The sequence below is a fragment of the Miscanthus floridulus genome, chromosome 6 (genome assembly GCF_019320115.1).
Source record: "Miscanthus floridulus cultivar M001 chromosome 6, ASM1932011v1, whole genome shotgun sequence".
Classification (NCBI taxonomy): Eukaryota; Viridiplantae; Streptophyta; class Magnoliopsida; order Poales; family Poaceae; genus Miscanthus; species Miscanthus floridulus.
The window spans coordinates 130,682,468-130,694,669 of NC_089585.1; the positions used below are offsets into that span (position 1 = coordinate 130,682,468).

The 12,202-nt window shown below is 49.0% G+C and overlaps 1 protein-coding gene and 1 pseudogene across 1 annotated transcript; one reads left to right on the forward strand and one right to left on the reverse strand.

Moving 5' to 3' along the window:
* Positions 1-2,798: 2,798 nt before the first annotated feature.
* LOC136461246 (poly(ADP-ribose) glycohydrolase 1-like) lies at positions 2,799-4,792 on the reverse strand. Its single transcript, XM_066460620.1, has 5 exons — positions 4,619-4,792; positions 3,856-3,960; positions 3,448-3,566; positions 3,179-3,322; positions 2,799-3,076 (listed from the first exon to the last, which is right to left on the reverse strand). The coding sequence occupies exons 1-5, from the start codon at positions 4,790-4,792 to the stop codon at positions 3,019-3,021; spliced, it is 600 nt and encodes a 199-aa protein (XP_066316717.1). The 3' UTR covers positions 2,799-3,018.
* A 178-nt stretch (positions 4,793-4,970) lies between these two features.
* On the forward strand, positions 4,971-6,080 carry LOC136461247 (VAN3-binding protein-like; annotated as a pseudogene).
* Positions 6,081-12,202: the final 6,122 nt, after the last annotated feature.

The window sequence follows — 12,202 nt, forward strand, 5'->3', positions numbered from 1 at the left end:
AAAAAAGACTCACGCACGCCACACCCAGCTGACGCATGCATGCACGGGCCCCGCACTCTTGCTTTGCACGTTGCGCGCACTGCTGGCTGCTGCGCCTGCGCCGCTGGCCGCGTACTGCATACACCGTTGTCTGCTATTGCTGGTACTCAGTTAAGCAGTAGGATGGGAGAAACAAATGTCACGTTATTTATCGTTTTTTAATTTGCCGTGGGGCCTGTGGTACTGCTGGGCCAGGAGTTGACTCATAGGCTCAGTTGACGTGGCTGCCTTTATCTGAGATGGGTCGACTCACCACTACGGGTGTCCCTAAGGCCATATGTCAGCATGGAAATTTACTGCTAGTATCTATTGATAGTAAATTCATTAATGTAGACGAAGAAGACACATGTGATGTAAATTCTTCGTGGCTTAGCAACTTTTTTATATAAAGGACACGTGAAAGCACAATGATGTAAATCCCCGTAACATAGTAACTTTTTACATGCAAAGTACACCTACAGGGAAGCAAGCAAGTAAGGCCCTAGCATGCATGCAAAGTACGCAAACAGATAGCTCATGCATACATGCAAAGCAAGGCCCCAGCAGCATGCACGCACGCGTACTCGTATGCGTGCCGACCACCATGCTAATTAGGCACTGGCCATGTATGCCGAGAATCCACCGTCCCCTGCTACGCGCCACCGTCCATTTACGTGCCACGTACAATCACCTTCCAAGGTATTTCATCGCTGCAAACAGTAAAGTAATATATAATACTACGAAATTGTTTCTACGTGTGTGTATGCATGCAGCTACGAGGAGGTGCTGAATCCCTTGGGTTTCGTCATGAACAGCATCCAAGACAACGAGGTGGCAGTCCAATCACGAAAGGTACTACGTACTACTCTATACTGTAATTCGATTGGCCAACCTGAACCTAGCATTACTAAGAAATGCAGTAATAATCTTTATTGAACTTGTTTGTTTCTCTTATACGTATTGTTAGGGAATGGAAGAAATGGCAAGGTGGAAGAGGATGGCAAACCCAACCAGCCTGAATTCTGCAGGAGAGACGCAGATCGACTAGGCCATAACATCAAACAATTCTTATGAATTCAGTGCTTCTGAAATAAAAAACTGTGCTTCTATATTTATATGGAAGACTCCAGATCTGCCTTGTGTGCAATATAATTGGTAATATTGATCATCATCATGCTTTGGATCATGTATTGCAAAACAGGAGTATATTGTTGGTCCCATTGAATAAATAGAGAGCCCTTTCTGTCATTCTGTGTAGGGCCACTCTCAGTGGAAGTTGTATTCTCAATTAACAGGGTGTCAACTAAGCAAACTTGGTGACATGGCAAAGAATTAAACAATAGAGATGAAATGAGAGTTTCATACAGGTCAGATGAAACTTTTTCCAAGTCTGAATGTGTCATAGAACTAAATGCAAATATGAAACACAAAAGAAATGAAACTATGCATTGTAGAAGGTATTTCAACCATGAATCAAATGCATTGAGAATGGCCTAACCAATCATTGTGACTCGGCTATGGAGTAAAGCTCTGCGCAAGCGCTGAAACTGATCGCCCATGTAGTCACTGCTTGTTACATAGCATCCAGAGTGCTAACCGGCCAGGATGCAATAGACTACTATTCTCCCCCTCTGTTCGTGCCCACACAACTACACATTCAACACAAGTACACACTCAACAGACAGCTCTCCTAGAGAGCTGCGCGCCTCACAGATTCTGACCTCACAAAACTGGGGCTATTCAGACATGTAATGCACTTCATTGTTGGGCCTATTGCTGGGAAGTAGCCAAGCGGAAAAACCCTTGTACGTTTCTCCTCTCAGCCTCTGAGATGAGTACTCGATGAGCATATGCCACAACTCCCCGACCGTCCAGCCATGGCGTAGTATCTACTGGATCACCTGTCACAGCATGACGATACAAGGGAAAAGGTCAAGGAACATATATATAATAACAAAGAAGCCTAACAGCACATAGTTGTGATTAACACTTTCAGAATTTGACTGGCACGCTAAAGTTTGCTGTGCATCCTCTCATACGGTGAGAAAAATGTTATTTGTAATTTCCCCCTTTTTTGGTATGGATCCACTTGGTTTCTAACCTCCCAGGGTTAGCAAACTTTGTAACTCTTCTTTTTATCAATAAAAATTAGCAAGTCTCGTGGTAATTGATTCAAAATAAATTTTGTTGTGCATCGTACAAGCTACTTGTTCTGCACTTCTAAAAATGTATCAGGCCCAATTGGTAGTTATCTCTAGGAGAGGCTCCACTGAACTGTACCGAACGAGGATCCTCACTCTCTATAAAGGGTACACCAACTTTAGAAGTTGTACAGCTAGAGTTTAACTTTCTAATCATGTGGTGTAAGAAAAAAATGTGGAAGGGATGTATAGCACCTCCTCTAATCTTTCCAAAGATGCATCCTCAAAGGTGTAGTGATTAACAAAAGGGCGGAGAGCCTGCACGATTAAGAAAATACAGATTTCAACCCCAAAAGAAAAGAGGCATACAAATTTATTTGATCCCTATGCATCAATCAGCCACCTGCATCTAAATGGAAACACATGTATCCTGTACATGTGATGCAGCAATCCACTGAATCATGCTCTTGATTTCAGGGTTTTCACCAAAAGCACCACAACCCCAATTTCCTGTTGAAACTCCTATGTACTCATTGGAATTGATACTTGGAAAGTCACCCTTGTTGTGGGAATCCTGAACACTATTTAAAAATGGAAAACGTAATCAGCAAATATATGACATATCTGTCATACCTCTGATGCTATGCATATACAGGCTTAATGTTTGGGCATTTCTTGAGATTACAGCACCAGAGTGCCATTTTTTCATCTGCATTTAGTTACATCATTGGCAGAACACAAGAAAGAAACTAACTAAAGGTTGCAATGTTGACTAAGGCCATATTGGCTGCAAAAATAAAAGGAAAGCGCTATTGAGTGAAACTCAATGGAGTGATTACTTAAACAACCTGGAAAAGCTTCACATAAAGCTAGTTTTTGATTGAACGAAAAATCCACAAAAAGCCTTGTTCACTTCCCTGAACAAAGGATAGTTACAAATAGTGAAACCATAAATATTATTTGCTTATAAAGGATATCATCACTGACAACTGTGACATTAAAAAAAAGTAACTTATTACCTTAGGAGACAACCAGATTCATAGTGTAACCTAGCTGGACAGTCCAAAGCATCAATTGCCACTATCCTAGTTCTCCATCTCCCCATTGAATCAAAGGGTTTGGTATCTAAATAGTCACCGACAAAGTGAAAGGAGGAACCATAACTGCAAGGAGAAACAAGTACTGGATTCATAGTATCACATAAGGAAAATCATACAAGGATCATATCAGTCACTTCATCGAATCTATGAACTAAATTAAGCAAAGGGTGGATAGGGTTTTCACTAACCCCATATACTGTGAGAACCGTTGTGCACCAAAAATTTCTATAGCCTCATTATCTTCCATAGAAGCCATGAATAGCATACCCACAATCAATTCAGGGTTTATCATGAAGCGGATCTCTTCCTGTACCATAGAGGAAAACACAGAGTGGTTACACAAAACCACAAGAGCATTGTAACATATGTAATCTATTTGAAAAGTTTTCAATTCATAGCAGAACACGAAGGACTGTTTTAAGCACAAATAGGAAACGATGGATAAATTGCAATTCATACTGTGCAGATGCAGAAATTCATCTGAAAACTGCTGAGAAATGAACAGCATCACATGATCACATAGATCCTAACCAAAGTAGTTGCTACGAAATCGAAGATTGGGTAAACTAAAAATCTGCCAATCAAAAGAAAGGTACCTGCACACAACCCCTGGAAAGGGCACCTCCTCCCAAATATTTATTTTCAAAGTCAACTTGAAGAGCTTCTTGTTCCTCATCTTCTATAAAACCTGAGGAAAATACCTACTAATGAAAAGGAACCAAATAACGGCAAAAATATATTGCTACTAAATTCAACAACAAATCAATATGTGTATAAAGTTTTGACTTGCATACGTCAATGCTCCAACAATTCAACAAAAAAGGTTAGCTGCATCTATTAAATATCTAGCAGATCTGAGGGAGACAACAGCAGGGCTCACCATTGAATAGGACCAGCAGCACTAACACCGTGCAGACCTGGAGACGACACGCTGAGGCCTGGTCGTTGGGCTTAGCAGCACTAACGTCGTGTGGCCTGGATGAATGAGCTCGGCCTTGACGTGGACCATAGACGCGGGGGCGATGGTGGGATCTAGGATGCGACGGGCCAGAGCAGTAGTGTCGCCGGGTTGGTCCGGCAGCGAACCACCACCTCCCCCCCCCCCCCCACGCTTGTGCCTCGTCTACGGGATGCGCGGCGGCGACGTTCACAGATGTGGATCTGGGCGCCCCCACTGGTGGAGATGCGATGCGACTTCTTCTACCGGTGGAGGCCTGTCGCGTGGGGCTAGGGCGGAGCGCCGCTGTGGTCCACAACGTAGGTGGGAGGAGGCAACCTTGGCGGCGGTGGCTTGACAGCGCCCCGTCCAGCTGTGGCTTCGCGCTGCGCCGCACCTCCCGCTCCCACGCCACGCCCCACCAGTACGACGACAATGTCCCCGAGCCTAGCAGGCTCCGGTGCGAGTGCCGAGACCGCGGCGAGGAGGAAGAGGAGGAGGAGCCAGAGTAGGAAGCTAGAGGAGTTGGACGGAGGCGTGGAAGGCGAGCGGGAGGAGGAGCGGGCCTCCAACGTGGTACCCTTGGGCAGGAGCATCGCTGGGTTTCGCCGAGGAACTAGACCGGCCACGCTGCGCCGCCGGCACCGCGCCGTGCTGAGGGGCACCAACCGCTCGGGCGTGCTCGCGCCAGTGCGCCGCGCAGGGGGTCGCTGTCTCCCCACCGCAAGAGGGGGCAGAGCAGGCGCTGGAGAGGGCGCACCGCCGGTGCAGGCGATGGGGAGGGGCGGCACTGTGAGAGGCGGAGCAGCGGCGCAGGGGAAGGAAGAGGGCAGGGCGACAACGACGGAGGAGACGACGGGATGCCGATTGGAGGGGACGAGATTTATTTTTTGTGGGCAACCAGTTATCCCGTGAAGCAAGGAAGTGAAGTAAGCAAGCAAGCCAGCTTTTGCATGAATGCAAGCAAGGCCCCAGCGGCATACGAGGATGCGTGCCGACCACCATGCTACAATCAGCAGGAAGCCGTACTTCATTTAATGGGTGCAGTTGCTTTATTTATAACGATCTGAGTCGTGGAATTTCTATACAACGCATCAAATAAAAAGAACGTACGTGGACACCCTGGGAGGCCGCCGATTCGGCGCGCCTTATATCTTTAATTTGTTGTTCCAATCCGAACGGACAAAAAAACAGCAGCTCAACGGCGGGCACATGAGGGCCATCCTGCGAGGGCTCCTGCCTCCTGCTGAGCGCCGTGTCGGTCACCGGGAGCCAGCGGAGGAGGGACGAGCTGCGGCTGCACGCGGCGCAGGCCCACGCGGCCGTGTCCGTCGCGCAGCTCACCGCGGCGGTCGCGGGCATGGTGTCCGCGTGCGAGCTGAGGCCGCCGCCGGCAGCGAGGGGCCCGGCCGACCCCGTCGCCGCCGCGGGAGACAGCAGGAGGACGGGCGCGGTGCTCTCATCCGCCGCCGCGCTGGTGGCCACCGTCTGCGCGGAGGCCGCCGCGGAGAGTGGGAGTGGCGGAGTCGACGCGGCCCGCGTCGTGTCCGCGGTGAGAGCCGGCCGCGAGAGCCGCTCCCCCGCGGAGCTGCTCGCCCTCACTGCCACTGCAGCTACATGTAACTATGGCTAGAGTATCGACCAACGAAAATAACTTCAGAAAGCTTCTGAATTGAATTCATTAATTGCTGCTGTTAATCATGGGTTCTTGTGTTTTGCTTCATGCAATACGTCTCTTTACTTATTTCAGCGCTGAGGGGTGCTGCGGCACTGGAGCTGCGGGCAGCCGACGTGAGGGGAATTGGGAGCACCAACTCTGCTAGCGTGAGAGCTAGCTTGCAGAAAGGCACAACTCTCAGGGTTTGCCTCCCTTGTGGTGAGTGAGATATCTGAACAGGTTCTAGTACTTCATTCCCCACAGGAATAATACCACGTACTGACGTACACTTGACATGCATGTGGTAGTATTTTACTCACCATATAAATTGGACAGAACCCTAAGATAATGATGCCGCATGCATGGAGCAGAATGTACAAGTGTCCTAATCGTGTTTAGGCCGGTGTTATATGCAGGGAGCTAGGGTGCGGCCGGGTGAGGACGGTCGCCATCTTCCCGCATGGCTCTGTGGTGGTGCTAAGGTTGGGGAAGAAGCTCCTGCATGGTGAATGCATCACCTACAAGGAATGTACACTACTGCAAACAGGCTCTTTGCCTAGTGCTTAGGGTACTCGGCAAAGCCTCTATTGCACTAGGTAAAGGCTTTGCCGAGTGCTGCACTCGGCAAAGCGCAGTCGGCAAAGAACCCGTCGGCAAATGTTTCTTTGCTGGGTGTCACGTCAGTACTCGGCAAAAAAAAATCCGACGTCAACTCTGAAGGCCCTCTTTGCCGAGTGCCATGGTCACAGCACTCGGCAAAGCCCTCTTTGCCGAGTGCCATGGTCACAGCACTCGGCAAAGCCCTCTTTGCCGAGTGTGGCACTCGGTAAAGAGGGGAAAAATGCTATTTTTTTGTTTTTTACTTTCCATCAGCACAAACAAAGATATCACATATATATCAACACACAGCACATGATATATCACATACACATCCATATTCCATCACATACACATCCATAACCCATCACATACACATCCACCATCCATAATACATCACATATAAATTCATTGTCCATAATCCATCACATACATTCGCATTATCCATGACAATATCTATCACAATATATATATGTCTCTAGTAGTAGTCCAACATAAGGCTAAGTCTAACACAAGTTCATGCAACATGAAAAGAAATAAACAAACGGTACCTACTGCCAGCCTCCCCACCCGGAGTGTGAACTGCCACCTTGAGGAGGGCCAGTTTGCCACCCGGCCTGTGGAGAAGGGCCACCTTGAGGAGTCAGGTTCGAACCCGCCGACTATGGCTGCACAAAGGAGAAGCGAATTCATGAGTATCTACAGGAGGGACGCACAAGCTAAAGGAATAAACAACCATATATACTCACCGGAGTCCCTACAGGAGGAGGAGGAGCCACAACTGGAGCGAGCAGCGACTGGGGCACAACCACACCTGGCAAGGCCTGAAGGCTCGCCATGAAGCTGAACATGTCCTGTAGCCTCTGCGCCTCGGCCGCCCTCTGGGCTTGTATAGCCTCCATCTCCAACCGATGAGCCTCCGCCTGGGACGCCTGCTGGGCCTCCAACCTCCGCAAGTCGGCCTGCAACATTCCACCCGTAATGTTTAAACAATGCAAAGGCAAGGTAGATGTGTAAAAGCAATGAACGATGAATAAAACAGTACTAACCTGGAGTTCCGCCATCTGCTGCTGTGAGCTCTGCTACCGAGAGCGTATGGGGAGGGAGGAGCTCGTGCTCCTTGCTCGAATCTCGGCGAGGATGGGAACAGAGGAGGAGTCGACTGTGCTGTCCGCCATCCAGTACCGGCCGTGCTGCTTCCCTCCTCCTAGCCTCATCAGGAGGTCTGTGTCCAGGGGCTAGGTGGCTGGATCGAAGTCCTCCCCATGGCGCTCGTGGGCCGCTGAGGTGTACTCGCTAAGCTTGTTGTGGACGCTCGCGTTGGTGTACGCCTCGGGCCCGTCCGCCGGGTTGTAGGTGACTTCCGGGGCCATCGCCTTGCCCTTGTGTGCCAGGGCGTACGCCATGAACTCGTTGCATTCCTGGCCTTGGTGCGCCTAGGACTGCGAGGAAAACACAAAGATGATTACAAGTAATGAGAATTGAGAGTTAGAATAAATAAATAAAGATTAAAACACAAAGAAGATTACCCCTGTCTAGGCGTACGCGCTGAGGCTCCAGTTGCCTTGGTGGTGTGGCACCCACCCATCTACAGGCGGCAGTTCCGACGGATGTTGTGCTTCTCCGCCCACTCCTCCGAGAGCCACCTATCCACAATGGCCTCCCAGCAGAGGCGGTGCCTAGCGCACCAATTAGGACATTGCTGCATGCCATCAAGTTATTGATATGTTAGAAGATGAAATGAAGCCTACCTATTCTTCATGAAAGGAGTCAGTATTAATGTTTCGTACTTACCGAGAGGTACTGCTCCTTGGTGAGCGTCCTGGTCCTGGCATCGGCCTTCCTCACCACCTAACCAAGGACGTCGGCGTTGTAGTTCATGATGCACTAGAGCTGCGTCTCGTGGTACAGGTCCGAGAGTCGGGACCTATAGACCTTGTCCTGCACTCACGCCGCCCGGTCCTCAAACCCTTCGTCGCACCTGAAGAAGTCCTGCATACAGACATCATGTATCGTTTCATTATTTTAAGAACGGCCAATGAATGCGTAGTATTGACCAATTTAGTGCGATGAAGACTCACTCAGAACTCGGCCTTGATCCGCGCCGCAACGGTGCCAAACTCGCTGTCCTCGGTGGCGTAGAAGTGGTTCCACGTCCAGGGCAGCGAAGTCACCGAGGCGTAGGTGACCATGCTAGGGTAGTGCTGCCGAATTAGAAGGCCCAGGGTGCCATTGATGTGCCGGCCCATTCCGGACACAACTTCCCAGTTGCTGCAAGAGTCATTAAGAAGAATTGTTAGTCTCCAGTTCAATTTTCAATATGTCATATGAAATAGTAGTGAAATAATACTTACTTGTCGCCGCTGGGTCGAATCACCGGGCGCCGGTGAAGTGGGATCGGCCGCGCCGGGAGCTGCGAGGGCCCGCGCAAGTAGACTCCCGACGAGGTAGAGCCAGAGGCAGTGCAAGTGGAACCCCCTGCTGTCGCTATCGCCGCCTCCTCGTGGTCCAACGAGTCAGAGGAAGTGCACCCCCTCCTATGTGCAGGCCCACCGCCTGGTCATCCTCGTCCACCGACGGGGTGGCAGCCGGCTGCACCCTCGTCCTCGGACGGCCGCAGGGGCGGCCGCTCCTCGTCCTCCTCGTCGGCGGCTCCGTCAAGGGGTCCTCCTCGGCATGGGGTGGTGAGCGCTCCCTCATGTAGAGGGAGTTGACCCCCTGACGGGCCTGCCTTCCGCCCGGCATTTTGTCGAGTGCCAGCAATTTCAAAGAGTAAACCAATTAGCACAGTTAAATTACAAGTACTTATAAAGAGATGCAAAATGAACGAAACATAATTACAATAATAATAATAATAATAATATAGTATTACATGAATTAGAAATATTCTTCACGATCGGCAGCGGCTGGATCATAGGTGTCGTTATCACTATCAATATTGTCGAGTAAATCGGGCTCATCTCCATCGTTGTCATCATTGTCATCGCCTAACTATAATCGCTCAAGCATTTGTAAGTCCTTAGCATTTTGCACCTCTTCTCCATCGTCCTCATCTCCATTGTCCTGATCAATGCCATTGTCTACTTCCATGCCCATCAGCGAAAACATGTCTATGTCAAACCACCCTTCTAGCCCCTCTGGTTGATAGAACTCCCGTGTGTTTGGGTCAAAGTTGTAATCCTTATCGTTTGGGACAGGCAGTTTACCATGTGGCGATACCAACTGCACAAGGTACCAACCGATAAGATTGGGGTCTTTTTGGCACGCCCATGGGAGATAATAAACTTGCGTGGCCTGTTGAGCCACAATATAGACATCCTCTCCTTGATAGACAGAATCATGTCGAATTTCGACTTGTCCAATCTCAGGGGCTGTTCTCATGACATTAGGATGAAACCAATGGCATTGGAATATGACTAGATTAGGAGCTTTGTGACACTCAAAATTGAGCTCGTATATTTCTTCTACTATGTCGTAGTAGTCGCGTTCATCGGTGCCGGGCGTACGAACTCCGGTATTCGTGGTTTTCCGATTGGGCCGACTCCGCTCGTAGTTTCTTGTGTGAAAGCGATAGCCATTCACATCATAAACGGTGAATGACTTGACCTTGTAGGCGAAGCCTTTGGCGAGCCCTTTCAACTCAGCATCCATTTCCGCATCCTTGCGGGCCTGCAAGGTGAGGCCAGATAGATCGTTACATTACTCGCTCGTAGGAGCAAAGTGGGATGTCAAAGATTGAACGAGGTAAATTGGACGGTACCTTCGTATCGAACCAGGATATGAAATCGGGCACACCATCTTTGAGAAGACTATCTTCTTCTTGAGGGGAAGGAGCCCTATTCCCTCTCCAGTATTTATTCAGAAATTCCCTAAAAAAACAAGAGATAAGGGGGTTGGATAGATGGAGGATAGTGACAAGGGCGTATGTAACAAGCTCATTGAGAACTTACTGCACATAAGGCTTCACTTCGTCAAGGTTCAACAACACATACAAACATGATAGTGCGCCACTCATCATGCCGCAAGGTCTTGGTGCCCAATGCGCTTGTCTTTCCGAGTTGCCCTTTGAAAAGGCTGAGGTTCGATGAACTCTCATCCGCGTTGTAACGAGGGGGACGATTGTGCAAGCTGGGAAGGCCATCCTTATAGTATGCTATTGTGAAGTTTGACACCTCCTCCAGAATGAATGCCTCTGCCACAGAAGCCTCAATTTTGGCTTTATTTCTACACTTTTTCCGAAGAATCTTTAGACATCTCTCAATTGTATAGCACCAATGGGCCTGCACGGCCCCCCCATTCGTGCGTCATACGGTTGGTGCAAAATCAGATGCTGCATCGCTAGGAAGAAGCCGGGTGGGAAGATCTTCTCCAACTTGCAGAGCAACATAGGTGCCACTTTCTCCAAGTCATCAATCACGTCCCGAGATAACTCCTTGGCACAAAGTTGGCGGAAGAAATAGCTCAACTCTACCAGCACGTGCCACACATGCTCAGGGACGTATCCCTAGGTCATCGCAGGAAGGAGCCGCTCAATCCATATGTAGTAGTCATGACTCTTCATCCCTAAGACTCGCATAGTGGACAAGTTCACTCCCCTACTCAAATTCACCGCATGCCCATCAGGGAACATTAACGTCTGGATCCACTGTAGTACTTCCTTCCTTTGGTCCTTTTTCAAGATGAAATTGACCGGAGTCCTTCTCCATTTCTTGCCGGGCGCGGGAGGCTTCATCACTTACTTTGGCCTATCGCACATCATTGCCAGGTCTAATCTAGCCTTAACGTTGTCCTTTGACTTATCAGGAATGTCCATGAGTGTTGCAAAAAGCGCCTTGGCGATATTCTTTTCTGTGTGCATTACAACAATGTTGTGTGGAAGAAGAAGGTCATTGAAATAGGGGAGCCTAGTCAAGCCCGATTTATGAGTCCACTGGTGTTCCTCACCATATCCAATAAAACCACCTTTCTCTTTATCATCTTTGAGAGCCTCTATCTCAGCACGGACCTTGGCACTGGTCATCATCTAAGGTGTAGGGTCGGTGACTTGAACCCCTTTCCTGAAGTTCTTGACGTCTTGTCTGAATGGATGGTCAAGAGGGAGGAATTGACGATGTTGGTCAAACGAAGAAAACTTGCCACCCCTCATCAGCCAAGTGAACCTCACAGCTACCTTGCATATTGGGCATGGGAACTTCTGTGAACACACCACGCATAGAATATGCCATACGCCAGGAAGTCATGCAGGGAGTAGTGGTACCACACATGCATTGTGAAGTTTTTTTTGTAGCTCGGTCGTATGTTAGTACCCCCTTTTCCTAAGCAAGGATCAATTCATCAAGCTATTCCTTCTTGCCATCACTAGTGTCGACCTCCAGATACCTAGAGGATTTGCACTTTGGACAGTGCGTTGCTTTCTCGTGATCTTTCCTAAATAGGACGCAACCATTCGGACAAGCATGGATGTGCTCATACGGCATCTTAAGGGCACAAAGAAGTTTCTGTGACTCGTACAAGTTCTTCAGCCAAATGTGACCCTCCGGAAGCAGGGATCCAACAACTGCCAACATACCATCGAAGTTGTCTCAACTCATGCTACACTGCGACTTGAACGCCATTAGGCATCCAATGGCATCCAGTTGTGAAACCATTGTCTTTTCGTGAAGGGGCTTCTATGTTGAAGCAGCATATCATAGTACGCCTTTGTGGATTCCTCTGGCTCGTCCTCTAATCCTTCACCGAACCGTGCCTCCTG